This window comes from Lichenostomus cassidix, chromosome 1 (assembly GCF_008360975.1).
Source record: "Lichenostomus cassidix isolate B80296 chromosome 1, HeHo_3.0, whole genome shotgun sequence".
In the NCBI taxonomy this organism is placed as follows: domain Eukaryota; kingdom Metazoa; phylum Chordata; class Aves; order Passeriformes; family Meliphagidae; genus Lichenostomus; species Lichenostomus cassidix.
The window spans coordinates 650,147-666,711 of record NC_139479.1 but is presented as its reverse complement, the minus strand read 5'-3'; the positions used below and the strand labels follow the sequence as shown (position 1 = coordinate 666,711).

General features: G+C 49.0%; 1 protein-coding gene across 2 annotated transcripts; it reads right to left on the bottom strand.

The window, feature by feature from the left end:
* Positions 1-6,149: 6,149 nt before the first annotated feature.
* On the bottom strand, positions 6,150-16,541 carry IL10RB (interleukin 10 receptor subunit beta). 2 transcript variants are annotated; one of them, XM_085070841.1, is made up of 7 exons: positions 16,337-16,541; positions 14,135-14,258; positions 12,672-12,841; positions 11,609-11,796; positions 9,396-9,546; positions 8,986-9,143; positions 6,150-7,047 (listed from the first exon to the last, which is right to left on the bottom strand). In XM_085070841.1, exons 1-7 carry the CDS (start codon positions 16,383-16,385, stop codon positions 6,853-6,855), a joined length of 1,035 nt encoding a protein of 344 aa, XP_084926967.1. In that variant the 5' UTR covers positions 16,386-16,541; the 3' UTR covers positions 6,150-6,852. The 2 variants fall into 2 exon arrangements, with proteins under 2 accessions (XP_084926967.1, XP_084926878.1); XM_085070752.1 differs by lacking the exon at positions 16,337-16,541 and adding an exon at positions 15,624-15,741.
* Between the last annotated feature and the right edge of the window lie 24 nt (positions 16,542-16,565).

The window sequence follows — 16,565 nt, the reverse complement described above, 5'->3', positions numbered from 1 at the left end:
AGAAAATCACAGAATAAGCCGAGTTCGAAGCACACGGATCACAGAGTGCAGCTCTTGCCCTTGGCACAAACCCAGGGTCACGGAGATGCTGCAGGGCTGGGAGAGCTGGGGATGTTCATGTGGAGAGAAAGATCCAGGGAGAGCTCAGAGCCCTTCCAGGGCCTAAAGAGGCTGTAGAACAGCTGGAGAGGGACTGGGGACAAGGGCTGGAGGGACAGGACACAGGGAATGGCTTTCCACTGCCAGAGGGCAGGGAGAGATGGGATATTGGAAAGGAATTGTTCCCTGGCAGGGTGGGGAGGGATTGGGATGGAATTCCCAGAGAAGCTGTGGCTGCCCCTGGATCCCTGGCAGTGTCCATGGCCAGGCTGGAGCAGCCTGGGACAGTGGGAGGTGTCCCTGATCATGGAATGGGGTGGCACTGGGTGAGCTCTAAGGTTCCTTCCAACCCAAACCATTCCATGATTCTGTGACTGTCTGGGAAGGGAGGAATCTGTGTTTTGGTGCAGTTTGTCCATTTCTCAAAAGTTTGTTTGAATGCTGCAGTCAACATTAAATGCAGTGTGAATGTTACAGGCTGTGAATTAGGGCTTGGGCTCAGCTCCCTTTGGGCAGCCAGGAGTTCTGATCACAAGACTAAAGAGTTCCTCTTCTCCTGTTTTTAAATTTTTTTTTTTGTTTCATATTTTCCATGGGCCTGCCCAGCTGCAGGGGTTGGGGAGGTAAAGTCAGGTGTTCACCTTTCACTTCCCACCCCCTCAAACACAAACTCCTCGGTGGGCAGAGCAGTGTTTTCACAGAGGAGGATTTGAAACCCTGGTTGGCAAAGGTCTGTGCCCTCAACATCCTGGCTGTTATAAACACAGGCTGTTCCTTGGGGAGAACACAGGCTTTCCAGACTGATTTTTGAATAAAAATGTTCCTGGTTGCTGCTGCCTCTTTTGCCATGAGGTGCTGCACTTACTCTGAGCACGTCTGCTAATCTTAAACTCCCACAATCCCAGGATGGGTGAGGTTGGAAGGGACTAAAGTGGGTCCCATCTGGTGCCACCTCCCTGCTCCAGCATCATCCCAGGGCACAGCAGTGTGTCCAGAGGGCTCTGGAATATCCCCAGGGAGGAGACTGCAGCCCTCTCTGGGCTCTGCTGGGAGCCTCTCTGCAGCCAGGGACAGCCAGGGACAGCCAGGGACAGCCAGGGACAGCCAGGGCTGAGGGCTCCTCTCAGCTCGGCTCCTCTGGAGGCTGATCATTCCCAGCTCCCTCAGCCTTTCCTGGGCACCGAGATGCTCCAGGCCCTCCAGGATTGCTGAGCCTGTAGAATATCAATTCATGGCTATAACACAGTGCTGAGGGGAATTGCTGGGTGTTCCAGGCATTGCTGAGCCTGAGTCAGACTCATTCCATGAGGATTTGTTACCTCCTGCCCCAGCAGTTGATAAGGAAACATTTTTCTGGCAAGTTCTTTATGTAACCACATCTCAGTGTAACAATTTTGCCATGTAGACCATGAACTGCAACAGGCAGAGCCAGTCTAGTACTGCTAGAAACATTTTATAACCTACTAAATATTTACAATTATCTTCTGCTGAGTCTGAATACAGCTTCCTCACTGGCATCACAGAAGAAAGAAGCAGAAACTGGTGCTGCCCAGCCTGCGAGGAGAGCAGCTCTATCTGCAACGCACAGGCAGCCAAGGGAGGACAATGCGTGTCCCGGTGGCCATTGATGTCAGTCCCAAAACACTCCTGTGACGGAGGAAACAAGGCCATTTGGGCTCTGCTGGATTTATTTCTGTTGGCTGACAGACAAAGGAGAAGCCATTTGGTGGTTTCTTCTCATGTCAGCTCTGGAATAGGATAAAAGGGGCAAATACAGCATTTCATCTTGTGTGAGAAGTGTGGGAACACTGGTTCAGGAAGGAAGGACCTCAGGGAGCCCAAGGAGGGATCAGATCAATCTACCCCTTCCCAACAGAATTTTTTTTAAATCCCCCTTCTCAGGCAATGTCACTTATATTTTTTCATCATTAGAAAACTTTCCCTGTCTCTCTTTTGTTGCAATCTTGTAAATGCTTTCACCTCCCTCATGGACAGAGAGCACAGGTGATTCATTCCCTGCTTTCAGAAGCCTTTCTCATTTTTGAACATTGTCATTACTTTGCCTTCAGGCTTGTTTCCCCACCACATAACATCATCTTCCTTACAGAGGGCATTTCTTGTCCTCCTCCTGACTCTTCCCAGCCCTGCTTACAGCTCTCCACAAGGCTCACCAGGGCTGAAGAGCAGGAAGGATGATCTTTTGGTCAGGCACTGGACTGAGCTGCCCAGGGAGGTTTGCAGTCCCTGTCTCTGGCAGTGTTCAGGAGGAGTCTGGATGTGGCCCTTGGGGACATGGTTTGGGTGATGCTGGTGCTGCTGGGGTGGCACTGGGTGATCCTGAAGTTCTGTCCCAGCCTTGGTGATTCTGGGATTAGATTAGGAAGGACAGAACTGTCCTAAACTACATCAATCAGGCTGAAAGAATGAGAAGTCTGGCATAAACGTCTCTTTTTACAGCCTCTGGCACCTTCAAAAGGCCTAATTTTGAACACATCTACCAGTTCCATCTTCATGGAGAATATTTAGAATCCCAGAATGGTTTGCGTTGGAAGGGACATTAAAGGCCATCCAGTGCCACCCCAGCCATGGCAGCGACACCTTCCACTGTCCCAGGCTGCTCCAAGCCCCAATGTCCAACCTGGCCTTGGACACTGCCAGGGATCCAGGGGCAGCCACAGCTTCTCTGGGAATTCCATCCCAGGGCCTCCCCACCCTGCCAGGGAACAATTCCTAATTCCCAAGATCCCATCTCTCCCTGCCCTCTGGCACTGGGAAGCCATTCCCTGTGTCCTGTCCCTCCAGCCCTTGTCCCCAGTCCCTCTCCAGCTCTCCTGGAGCCTCTTTATGCCCTGGAAGGGCTCTGAGCTCTCCCTGGAGTGTTCTCCAGGCTGGAATTTCAGAGTGATCAGTGAGTTCTGCTCTGTCTGGGGGAGTTCCAGAGCCTGGTTTCACCCTTAGGTCCAACCCACTGATAATCCTGGTGGGATTTCCATTGCCTTTGTCACAACCTAACTCACCCAGCTGGGAAAAGAAAGTCCCTTTCCGAGGAACTGTAACGTGATTTCAAAAACCATCCCATAAACAGAGAGGAGGGAGTGGAAATTAGAGAGGAGATTTGAGGGACATGATGGCAGAGTTGATGGGAAAATGGAAGAACTGAAAGGTGTTAATCAGATTCCTTGGTGAGCTGCTTTTTGCAGGGGGGAATCCTGACATTCTTGATGCACACTGATGATGCTGCAGCAAGGATTTCCTCTCCCAGGCTTCCCCAGTGGCCTCTCATTTGTCTTCGTGATGCCATCATCATTCCATGCCCTCAGTGTTCCACCGTAATGGCTTGAGAGAATGCAAAATGAATTTCAGGAACTCCAATCCCTAAGGAAGAAATATTTCCAGTACATTGCACACAGTCCAAAGCCTGTGGATTACTCACATCTCTTCCTGTAAAGGAGCTCTTTGCACCCTTGTTTTTCACAGCAGCACAATCTCAAGGGAAGGAGCCTTGCTTTGCACCCCACTTATTCAATAATACTTTTCTAGGATGATGAATCCTAGAAAATGACATTTTGCCAAGCGATAATGACTCTTTCCCAGTCTGCCTCAAAAAAAAAAAAAAAAAAAAAAGCAGCATGATTTACAAGCACAAGTATTTCTGGTCAATAATCTATTTAAAAGCCTTTCTAGAGCTAGGGATAGGTATTTCTGAAAGCCTTTCTGGCTCTGCTGTTCAGTGGGACTTGTTCTGGATTGGAGCTCAGAACCTGCAGGACCTGCTAGGCAGGGGAGACCCCAAAGTTCCCAATAGGGAGGGATAAAAGTGTGGGGCTGGGGGGTGGCTGTGGGATCTGATTTCTCCCTGAAATTCTCTAAACTGTTCCTTTCTGTCTTTCCTCACTGCCCTCTTCTCCAATCTGTTTTGCTGACCACAAGCTCAGACTCTTCTGCTCCAGTTTTCCCTGCTTCCCTGTTCCTTAATCATTCCACTCTTTGCATTTCAGGTCTGTAATCTTTTTCCAAGCACTCCCAGGCCTTCCAAGGGGTCTGTTTTCCTCCTGGCTTTGCCAGAACACGCCGTGCTGGAGTGAGCAGCCTCCAGCATCCCTCTGTGCTTTTGGTTTACATCAGAACAGGTTAAAGTTCACCTGTTTTATTGATTCCTTGTCACTGCAGTGTCCACAAACTCAGCTCAAGGTGAACTCTCCTCTAATTATTGCTGCTCCTCTAATTACTGGCTTGGTGTGCCTGTGGGACCTGTGGGAGCACACAGCCCAGGTGGGGACAGGCAGAGGCTGCCCCTTGTCCCCAGGCCTGGCTCATGGTGTGACTCTCAGGGAAGCTGTGGCTGAGGCCTCTCACCTACAAAAGCTTTCCTGGGAGAACTGGGTGTGGGGCAAGAAGATTTCTGAAGCAAACCAAAGTGTAGGTCAGCCTGAAAAAACATGTTTGGGCTGATTTTAGCAGCTCCTAAATCCTGAAAATATCCAAGTGTCCAGATGGGCTTGGAGCAACTTGGGACAGTGGAAGGTGTCCCTGCCCATGGCAGGGGTGGCACTGGATGGGCTTTAAGGTCCTTTCCAAGCCAAACCAGCCTGGAATTCTGTGATTCTTGGGAAAGGCAGAGCTTTAAAAGTAGATGTCAGCTTTAATTCCTCTCAGTGACATCTGACATTTGCCATGCCTGGCTCCAGTGCCAGATTCCTATTTCCCTGCAGAGCAGAAAGCAGGAATAGCAGGGCTCTGAGTGTCTGTGGACTCACCTTGCCCAAGAGGAAAAGGTTGGTTTTTGTGGTCATTTAAGAAAGAAATGCTCTTCCAGACAAGGATCCCAGGCAGTTCCCTTCTGCAGGAGTGACTTTCTTGAGAGTCCAGGGATTTGCTTTATGGGGCTGGAATTGGAGTTTCTGAGTACATCACTTCTTGTAGCTTAGTCCTTTTATCTGTCATTGATTTCCTGGGTTTTAGCCCAATAAATAACAAACCACTGCAAAATCCCCAGATTTCCCAGAATAGCCATTTGGCAGCATGTGAGTAAAACCTGTTGGCATTAATGGCTTAGATGGGTTTCAATCACAGAATCCCATAAGCCCACACTGATTTGGGCTGGGAGGAACCTTAAACTCATCCAGTGCCACCGCAGCCATGGCAGGGACACCTTCCACTGTCCCAGGCTGCTCCAAACCCCAATGTCCAACCTGGCCTTGGACACTGCCAGGGATCCAGGGGCAGCCACAGCTTCTCTGGGCACCCTGGGCCATCATGTCCTTGCAGACACTTTTCCTGTTTTAAGCTAAACTCCCAATACCCATAATAGCCAAGGCTGCAGTTTCTATTCTCCCCCAGTTTCCCTCAGCAATGAGTCTGTACTGAAGTGGCACAGCCTTATCTCTGCCTTACCTCAGTCCTCAGCAGAACCTTGGAACCAGCTGGTGGATTCCAGCCACCTTTGGCTGACAGGAATTTGCTGTGCTTCCATGCAAAGCAGCTGTTGGAGAGGAAAGCAGCTCTAGGAATAGTGAGGGAAAGGCAGGGAATCTCCAGCCCCTCCTCAGCCAGCTCCTCGTGCAGTGGGTGTTACACTGTGTGGGTTCTGCCTCTGCATGCCAAAAAAAAAGGAGGAAAAAAGAGGAAAAAGAAAATATAGAAAGAAGCTGCTGCTGTCGGAGAAGTGACTTCTGGATTTGTAGCCTGGGGTGGTGATCCAGACCCAGGGTCAGCATTCCCAGAGCAGCTTTGGGGAGAGGTAGGAAAAAGCACCAACAAAACAAAGTGCCTTGAAAAAAAATCAATTCAATAAATTCCATATTCCCCATTAAAGCACAACATGACCAAAATTAAGAAGTACTGAAAAACCAAGCACAGATTCCATAGAATCACAGAATCCCAGGATCCCTGAGACTAGAAACTGATGGAATCAATTCATGTTTTCTTCATGTTTTCCTCCTGCAACCACTCCCAAAAAAGGGATATTTAAGCATCAAGTAACAAACATCAACCCCCAAAATTTTGCAATTTCCACACCAAGCTGAGAACACAACTTCACTCCTGGAAGGTTCCTTTTGTTGACAGAATTTAATTTTTCCCTCTCACTTTGATGCAAAAATACACAAACCCAGTTAATGCCCAGTGCAAAGATCCCAGTGCTGAGTAACCTTTATCCAGTCACAGCTCCCTGGATTGACTTTTTAAATTAACAATACACATCACTAGATAATTAAAATGGAACTAATTTAAATCCCAGTTTAGCTGCCAAGTTTTCCACAGACATCAGTTCATCCCACCCTAAAAACTTCACAATTTTGCTTTAGGTAAAAATAAATTCCATAGAAAGATGATGCTAATGGGGACATCCTTAAAACTACATCATTTCTCATTAAGAAAAATAGATCAGGTATTTCTTTATAAAATATTATTTTCTTTTATAAACATTTTGATTTGTTTTTGCAATAAATAGTTAAAAGTTAAATTAATTAGTATTTTTAATATATATATATATGACATTTGCTTTTTAATGTCCCAATCAGTGCCAGGAATTGCTACAACTCCTCAGGGAGCCACAACCAACGGTGGCAGAAGTTGTGGATCATTTAATTCCCCATTTAGAGCCAAGTTTCTTCTACTTAAAAAAATAAAATGATTCTGTGAAAAGTCTGTGCCCACGTGTTTTTCTGTAGATTTTTACTGCTGAAGAATGCAGCAATGAGAGAAACCCAAAAGTCCATTTGCTTCTCCTTTTCCAAGGAAGAATGAGGATATTTAGGCCTTTCCTGAGTCAGAGTCTCCTTGAGCAGAGTCCTGAGGGTGCTCTGGTGTCCTGCTGGCCTCATCCCCACTCCCATCAGTGAGGTTTTGGGATTCTTCCGAAATCACAGTCAGCTTGTCACAAACCAGGAATTCTTCTTGTGGAAATGGAGGGAAAGGCTGAGGAGCACCGGGAGATTTGCTCAAAAACTGGGAAACAAAGAGGAAATGAGGATTAGGTCTCTCCAGGTGTCCCATCCTGTTTGCTCAGAAATATTGAGATTATTGACCATTGGGATTGTTTTGCACACACCAAGTGGCTTCCTCAGGCCTTACAAACCCCACAGGGCCAACAGCATCATATCCTCCCTGACATCCTGCTCCAGGCTGGGGAGCAAGATGGAAGTGCCTTTCTTTGCAAGAACCCCAGGGGTCAGAGATTGCTTTGGAACAGAAACTTGAAGAAAATCCAACAGTTTGGATTGGGAACAAACACTGAATGGTAATTGGGGAAGGACATCAGCGAGACCTTTGCCAAGAACTTCCCCTCTGGCAGTGGGAAGCCATTCCCCTTGCCCTGGCACTCCAAGCTCTTGTCCAAAGTCCCTCTCCAGCTCTCCTGGAACCCTTCAGCCACTGCAAGGCCACCATGAGGTCACCCCAGAGCCTTTCCTTCCCCAGGCTGAACAATCCCAACTCTCCCAGCCCCACAGCAGAGCTCCTCCATCCCTCTGATCATCCTGGTGCCCTCAGATGAAACAATTCTGAACTGAATTTTAAAACCAGCTTCTCTCTCAGGAGTGCTGTTCACTGTAGATATAAAAACCAACACAAATATCTTTACTATGAGACCCTTTTTTACCAAACTGGGATTGGCAATGCTCTGGCCCAAATCTGCAATTGCAACATTCCCCTAGTGAAAGCACTGCCTTAGCCAAAGCACATTTTAGGTTTGCACAACAGACCTTTGATTCCTGGGATAACAAAAGCCCAAAGTTCTCCCTGTCTTTAGAGCCACTTGGGAGCAAAGGGAACTCGAGCACATCCTGTGTGGGCCTGGTGCTGTGAGCTCCAGGTTCTGCAAACTACAGGGACTGGGGACAAGGGCTGGAGGGACAGGACACAGGGAATGGCTTCCCAGTGCCAGAGAGCAGGGAGAGATGGGATATTGGGAATTAGGAATTGTTCCCTGGCAGGGTGGGGAGGCCCTGGGATGGAATTCCCAGAGAAGCTGTGGCTGCCCCTGGATCCCTGGCAGTGTCCAAGGCCAGGCTGGACATTGTAGCTTGGAGCAGCCTGGGACAGTGGAAGGTGTCCCTGCCATGGCTGGGGTGGCACTGGATGGGATTTAAGGTCTCTGCCAAGCCAAACCAGTTGAGATTCTGGGATTCCATGACACTCCTAGCACTGAGCACGTGCTCAGCCTAAAGTGGGAGCCAAAGTCAGCTGCAAACCTGAGGGTGCTGAGCTCTGAGTTAAAATGAAAGCCTCAGAGGAATTACAGAACTCAGGACAGCACAGGTTGGAGCAGAAGTATATTTTGTACATCCTTGTTTCTTGGAAGAGATTCTGCTTCAGCCTTTTTGTGCTCTGGGTATGTGACAAGGGCAGTGGATCCCTATCAGCAATGGCTGCTCTTCATTGCTCTCCTTTTAGCTGGAATTTTCAGACTTGAAAGAATCACAAATTCCCAGAGTGGCTTAGGTTGGATTGGACCTGAAAGCTCATCCCATTCCACCCCTTCCCATGGGCAGGGACACCTTCCACAGCCCAGGCTGATCTAGCCCAGGTTACTTCCTTAAAAAGCTCTTTCCTCAAGTTAAAACTCATGATTACACTTGTGACAGAAAACAAATAAGCTGGTTTAAGTCTAAAAGGAGGCAGGAGAGCCAGAGATTTCTGTTGCTCACTGGTTAAATGAGGAACTGAAGTTGACACCTGGTACTCTCTCACTTTAAAATACACAAACCCATCCTGTTTCTGAGCCATAAAAAGCTGCTGATTATGAATGACAGATCACTGACCATCAGGTGCCAGTGACAGGAGGCAAAACAAAATAAGCTGTAACTGTTTTGGCACTGAGAGCTTTAGAAAATCAAGTGGCTCTGCTGAAAAGGCTGATTTTCACATGCTAGGCAGAAAACTAACCTCTTTCAAGTGTTGTGGGAAAATGAAGGAAGGGCAGAAAACATGTTTGGTGAGTCTGTACAGATAAAAACTGGAGAAGAAACAAACGGTGACAAAAGTGACAACAACCAGCATGGATCCCATCAGAACAGTCACAATTACCCACACAGGGGTTACACCTGCAAGAGACAAGGGAAAAGACCAATTCAAACTGTCATTATTCATTTCTGAATAATTATTTTCAAATTATCGTTTTCTCCATGGATCATCCCATCCCTGGCAGTGTCCAAGGGCAGGTTGGACATTGGGGCTTGGAGCAGCCTGGGACAGTGGAAGGTGTCCCTGCCATGGCAGGGGTGGCACTGGGCTTTAATGTCCCTCCCAAGCCATCCCAGTGTGTGATTGCATGATTTCCCAGTCCCCCACGTTACCATTGTGGGTTGTCTGCTCACAGAGCTCCCTGCTCAGCTCCCCTGTCTTGTTCCACTCGGGAATCACTGCCTGCACTTGGACACAGTAAACTGTCCATGGCTCCAGCTGGGACAGGATTTCAGAGTTGTGTTTGGTGTCAACCTGAGTTACCTGAAAACAGAGAAAACCAGAAAAAAATTGAAGAGTGGGAGATCAGTGACTTAGCCATGGAATTAGCTTAATAATTAACTAAAGATTGCAATTACAATTACAACACTACTGGGAGACCATTCACACCACTGACCTTCAGGCTGTTTCCAGCAGCACTAATGAAGTTTTAGGCTAATGAGAGATGATAAATGAGAGCTGCTGGCAGCCAGAAACTGCCACCCAAGCCAATGAGATCAGCTAAAAGCACTGTTTAGCCAATACAAACACCATCTAACTGCAGAGGGAACAGGTGGGGTGGAGGAACAGCACAAGAGGAAAAGGCTCAGGCTGTGCCTGGGGAATTTTAGATTGGACTTTGGGAAAAATTTCCTAATTTAAAAAGCTGTCAAGCCCTGGAATAAACTGCCCAGAGAAATGGTGGAGTCCTCATCCCTGGAAGTGTCCCAAAAATATGGCACTTGGTGACATGGGTTAGTGGTGAACATGTGGTGCTGAGTTAATGGCTGGAACTGATCACCACAGAGGGCTTTTCCAACCTTCACGATTCCATGATGCTGTGATCTGTGATCAGACAAAACAAAAAAACAAAACAAACAAAAAAAAAAAAAAACAAAAGAAAGAACATATTTCTGGGAGCTGTGAGGTGGCTGAGCAGATGAATTTGCTGTTCAGGGTGAGTTATGTCCCTGTAACTGCAGAGTGTCCCCCAACAGGAACAGATTCCTCCTCAGGGACAGCAGACTCTCCAGCCAGGTTTCCATCTGGGAGCAAGCAGCCACCTCACAAATAAACTCTGAAGACACCCAGTCTCTGCCTGTTGCCTCTTTGATCCCCAGGGAATCTCCCAGACCTGCACTCAGAGCTGTTCCAAGCACAGACTCAAACTGCAGTTCTGTTCCTCTGGTAAATCCAGGAGAGTGTGCACCCCAAGTGCAGGAATTCCTGCACTTCTCAGGAATTTGGGAACTGAAACCCAGGCTGCTTTGTGATGACCCCTCGTTTTCTGGAACTGAATGGCAAAGAACTGTGCAGGCAGCAGACACAAATCAGAATTGTTCATGATGGAGTTCCATTATATATAATTGCACTGATGTACAATGCACTCATTAACTGTGATTGGGCTCTGCTGGTCAGAGGCTTCCTGTCTGCCTGCAACAGAGGCCATAATGTTCTAATTACTATGTTATTAATGATCTTTCTCCAGGCACTGTGCATGGAGCAGTGTTTTAGGCTGAGTAACACATCTGGCTGTGGAAGAGGTTGTCCCTGAGAGGTAGAAAGCAAATTACAGTGGATAGACACTGAAGAGCTGCAGGTGACCACAGTGAATAAAAGCCTCACCCGTTTTCTAGGTATTTTTGGGGGTACAAAGCCTAAAGTCCCACAAAGAGGGAACAAACACAGAGTTATTTATAATTATGGAAAGAGAAAATTCTGTCCATGCTGCTGTTTAACAACACAACTCCTGCATTTGCTCTGAGTCCCATCTGTAATGACCAGAATTGATTAATTGTAATTAGTAGAGATTCACTTTTACTCCTAAAATCACAGAATCCCAGGATGGTTTGGGTTGGAAAGGACCTTAAATATTATCTTGTTCCATTCCCTGCCATTGGCAGGGACACCTTCCACTGTCCCAGGCTGCTCCAAGCCCCAATGTCCAGCCTGGCCTTGGACACTGCCAGGGATCCAGGGGCAGCCACAGCTTCTTTGGGAATTCCATCCCAGGGCCTCCCCACCCTCCCAGGGAACAATTCCTGATTCCCAATATCCCATCTCTCCCTGCCCTCTAGCACTGGGAAGCCATTCCCTGTGTCCTGTCCCTCCAGCCCTTGTCCCCAGTCCCTCTCCAGCTCTCCTGGAGCTCCTTTAGGTCCTGGCAGGAGCTCTGAGCTCTCAGCTCTCCCTGGATCTTTCTCCTCTCCAGGTGAACATTCCCAGCTCTCCCAGCCTGGCTCCAGAGCTCTGCAACCTCTGCCAGAGCCTCCACGAGCTTCTGGGACTTCCCCAGGATGGTGTTTTCCCGGAAAAAGCACAGATGAAAGCCAGGGAGTCACAATACCCAGGGGACAGAGGTCAGGTCTGTATCTCTGCTGCCTTTCTTCCAGTAGAGGATCCTGTAGTTCCAGGAGCCATAGTACTGCCTCAGGGGCCACTTGTCCTGCTCGTGCTCAGCAAAGGGCCCAGAGAAATCCACGTGCAGAGCCCCAGCCTCTGACTTCAGCCTCACATCAGGGGGGCCAATGAGTGCTGCACGTGGGGAGAGAGAGGAGAGGAGAGGAGAGAATTCAGCTTCACACTGCCTCAACTGGACATTGTATACATATATTGAGCTATTCCGTGATAATTCACCTTTTTAGATAATTGGGTGGATGAGAAGGAAGTGATTTCTTTTCCTAGATCAGCCACAGATAAATCCTTTCCTTATAGGACTGCTCTGGCATGGGATTTTATTTTTGCAGTTGAACACCAGGTACCAATGCAGGCTCCATTCCCACGCCCCAAACAAGCTTAGTTCCCTTTTGCCTGTGCTGTGGTGACTCCCAGGAGAGGAAGGACCATCTCCATGGCTATCACTCACTTCTCCTTCTGGGCCAAACTGTCACAACATCTGCCTGGCCTGAGGAAACCCTTTAGAACAGTATTTTATTGTGGGGTTTCGTGGGTTTTGATTATGATCACTTTGAAAAATGAAAACATTTCAATTATTTCTGCCTGGTGTAATCAAGATTTCTGGGCTGAAAATTAAACTTGCTCTGTAAAGTTGGTTTTTTTTTTAAAGAAAAAATAAAAATAAAGCTTTTTGCCTGACAAAGCAATGAAGAAGGAAGTAACAGAATTTATTTAGATATACAGGAAGTCTGGCTCCTTGAAGATAACTTCTCCCTGGCTGGAATATAGAAATGTCCCTTATTTTAAGAGAAAATGATGCTTTATTTGAATATCTCCTCAAAAGAGGTTACCAGTGCTATAACAGTGAACCTACTCTGCTTCCTGTCAAGTGCTACAATGAAAAAAAAAAGTTGTACAGCTCAATGTAATGAAATTATAAAATACTCTGCACCCCACAGCTTTTCTCAGAGAGCCAGACTCTGTATTTTTTGGAAGAACAGGAGAAGGCTTACTGTCATCCATGGGCTTGAACCTGAGGGTGACCCAGGGGGAATGGAGCTGCCCTGCCTCAGCCCTGAGCTGCAGGATGTAGTCCCCATAGGCTGACAGCGAGGACACATCACACTCTGGGAGGCTCAGGTTGGTCCTCACATTCTCATAGGAGTCTCCAGGGAAGTTGATGCTGGAGGGAACAGAAACAAAGAGTAGGAGATGTGTAAATAAAACCAAATGGCCTTAAAGCAGCAAAGCTCTGCATGCAACCAATTCAGGCTCATGAACACAAAAATGTATCCAGTGTGTAAGACTCACATGAAGGATTTTATACTCATCTATAAATCAGTGATAAACTTAGGGATCAAAATTCTGAATCTGTAAATAGATGCCCTTTTCCTGACTGGGTTACACCACTCCATTCACCAGGCAGGAGCTCAGAGAAGTCTGCAAACATTCAGCCACTGCCACTGCAGGGCACTGCTGTCCCTCTGGGACTTTGCTTGGAGCTCTCTCCAGGGACTGCACACAGGGAAAAGCCAGAGAAAACAGGGCTGGGAAGCGACCAGGAACTGCTTGGAGAATAGAACCACAGAAGGTTTGGGTTGGAGGGACCTTAAAGCTCATCCCATTCCACCCCAGCCATGGCAGGGACACCTTCCACTGTCCCAGGCTGCTCCAAGCCCCAGTGTCCAGCCTGGCCTTGACCAATATATGATTTCATAGATGTTATTTAATATATTTTATTCTTTCTGGTTTGCATCAAAAGCCTGCCCAGGGATGTACTGATCAAGGGACCATGGCTACAGAACCCAGAAAAGTTTCTTGACTAAGCATGAAAAGAAGACTCTGGGGAAGCCTTAGAGGCCCTTCCAGTGCCTGGAGGGGCTTAGAAAAAAGAGGGAAAGGGACTTCCCTGGCAGAGAGTGCCAGGACCAGGGATGATGGTTTTAAACTGCCAGAGGGCAGGGCTAGATGGGACATTGGGAAGGAATTGTTCCCTGGGAGGGTGGGCAGGGGCTGGGATGGAATTCCCAGAGAAGCTGTGGCTGCCCCTGGATCCCTGGCAGTGTCCAAGGCCAGGCTGGAGCAGGCTGGGACAGTGGAAGGTGTCCCTGCCCATGGCAGGATGCAATGGGATTGCTGCATCTGAGATCTGGGAAGATGCAAACCACTCAGCAGGACGAAGTCTCTTCAATCACAGCTACATGGTGGTAACAGCTGCATGAGAGAGGAATACCACACATACAGCCAGTAACATCCAATGTTAAAATGTGCTTGTGGTTCCAAAAAACCCCAGGATAAAGCTGCCTCGGGTGTGAATGCCCAGAAAATGCCTCTGCCCTGTCCTTCAGGTCAGCAGAGAAGCATCTCACAAGCTGAAACAAAGGGACAGCTCCAGTTTGTCCTCTGGAAAGGACACAAATCCCAACCACACAGAGCTGTAAAATGTGAATCAAAGCCAGCCCGACCCCAGACCTACCTCCTGGATCGCACAGTGTAGGTGATATTCCCTCTGGGAAACCTTGGTGCATCCCACTGCAAGGTGCTGCGAAGATTGACTGAAGTAATTCTTGCGTTTCGGGGCTTTGGGACCATTCCAAAAACTGTGGGAGGAATCAGAGCCAGCATTTCGGTGTTTCCTCCAGCACTCCTCCGTCATCCAAAACCTAAATGCAGCCTCTGCCCTGCCTTAGATGCTTATTTAAAACCAGAGCTCAGTGAAATTAATTTAAATCCTGAGCTTATGCAACAGAAACGAATTACTGGCACCAGTGATTTCCAGTAAGTCCTTGTGACACCAACATTTCTTGTGCATGACTGAGCTGGTGCTGCCCAGGACTCAGAGCATGAACCCTCCCTGAGATTGTCAAACCCCAGTTTTTCCAAGCAGTGCTCCAGCACGTTGAGAATAACAAGGGTGTGGGACTGATAAACAGATAAACCAGAAGCACCTCTGAAGGTAAAAGAGTTATTAAATATAATTAAATATAATTAGGTACCCTTAATCAGCACTATTCACAAGTAACAAAATCCCAGTTGCTTCCCTTTCTTGGAAGCGAATAAAAGAAACCCTAAAGCAGTGTAAAGTATCAAGGCAAAATTCATTACTATTGTGATTTAATTATTTGTACATAACTGTAGCTATTGAAACTAAAATAGCAACGATTCTGGCTCATTATTGCACCACAAATGGGCAATGCAAACAAACCCTGCCAGATCAGATCAATGTGCAAATGTCACAGGAGTCAAACTTGATTACAGATGTTCTAAGATAAATAACACATTTTACATGTCTGTAGTTCACAGGGTAGAAAGAGACATCCCACTGTCACCCCAGCATCACTGTTATCACCCCTAAGCCATGTCCCCAAGGGCCAGTTGACAAAAATAAATGAAATTTATGTGTGTGTCACCCCCCTCTGGCAGACAAGAGTTTGAAATCTAAACTCGGCTTATGTAAAACCTATTTCAGACTTTGGTCCCACAGCCTTACCCTTGCACCCCACAAATAATTCAAACACACTGCAAATACAGAAGTTTGAATCACACACTGGCTTGGGTTGGAAGGGACCTTAAAGCCCATCCAGTGCCACCCCAGCCATGGCAGGGACACCTTCCACTGTCCCAGGCTGCTCCAAGCCCCAATGTCCAACCTGGCCTTGGACACTGCCAGGGATCCAGGGGCAGCCACAGCTTCTCTGGGAATTCCATCCCAGGGCCTCCCCACCCTGCCAGGGAACAATTCCTAATTCCCAATATCCCATCTCTCCCTGCCCTCTGGCAGTTTGAAGCCATTCCCTGTGTCCTGTCCCTCCAGCCCTTGTCCAAAGTCCCTCTCCAGCTCTCTTGCAGCTCTGCCTCAAGAGGAGGAAGAGGTCTTTGAGGAGAAGGTCTGCGGTGGGCATGAAAATTCCCAGAACAAAAGCACCTTTCCTTGCAGTGTTCACTTCCTTGACAGTGTTTCCTACCTGACAAGCCTCCAGGCAAATTGCATGATTGGGCGCTGTGAGCCCAAAGAGATGAGGAAATACCTCTGGGGTTTCGGGTTTGTGCACAGACCTCCCAGCCCATGCAGTCCCAATGGCCACCTTGTCCCCAGCCCAGAGCACTGAGTGCCACAGCCAGGCCTTCCTGGGACACCTGCAGGGATGGGGACTGCAAACCTCCCTGGGCAGCTCCTGCCAAGGCCTGAGCACCCTTTCCATGCAGAAATTCCTGCTGCTGCCCAAGCTGAGCCTCCCCTGGCCCAGCCTGAGGCTGTTCCCTCTCCTGCTGTCCCTGTTCCCTGGAGCACAGCCTGACCCCCCGGCTGTCCCCTCCTGGCAGTAGCTGGAGACAGTGACCCAGAGCCCTCGGGGCGCGGTTTGGACTTTCCTCGCTGGCCCTTGCACCTTGCCCCAGCCCCAATCCCCGTTTCCCGGCACAATCGAGCCCCGGGGCAATAATGCCCGCAGGCGGTGGTATCCCGGCACAGCGACCCAGGCTCCCGCGGAGGGCGGGCGGGCTGTCCCCGTGTCCCCGCTGCCCTCACGGGGCACTCCCGCCGCGCTGCCCGCCCGCTCGCTTCCTCCCCGCCCCGCGGAGCCGCGCCGGGCTCGGGGCAGCACGGAGGCACCGCCGCCCGTCGTGCCTGAGAGGTCGCTCCGTCCCTCCCTCCCTCCCCGCTGCCCGGCAGACTCACCGCAGAGCAGCAGCCCGGAGCACAGCGCGCCCCGCAGGGCGGCGGCCATGGCGGCTCCCTCAGCAGCGCCGGGCCGGCCGCGCCATGGCTGCGGAGCGGGGCCGCCCCGAAACCCCGAAACCCTTCCCCTTCCCGGCGGGGCGGGGCGGCTGCGGGCACGGCGGCTGCCCGGGGATCGGGGTTCTCCCTCAGCACCGGGGCTACTCCCTCACACACCGGGCGTTCTCCC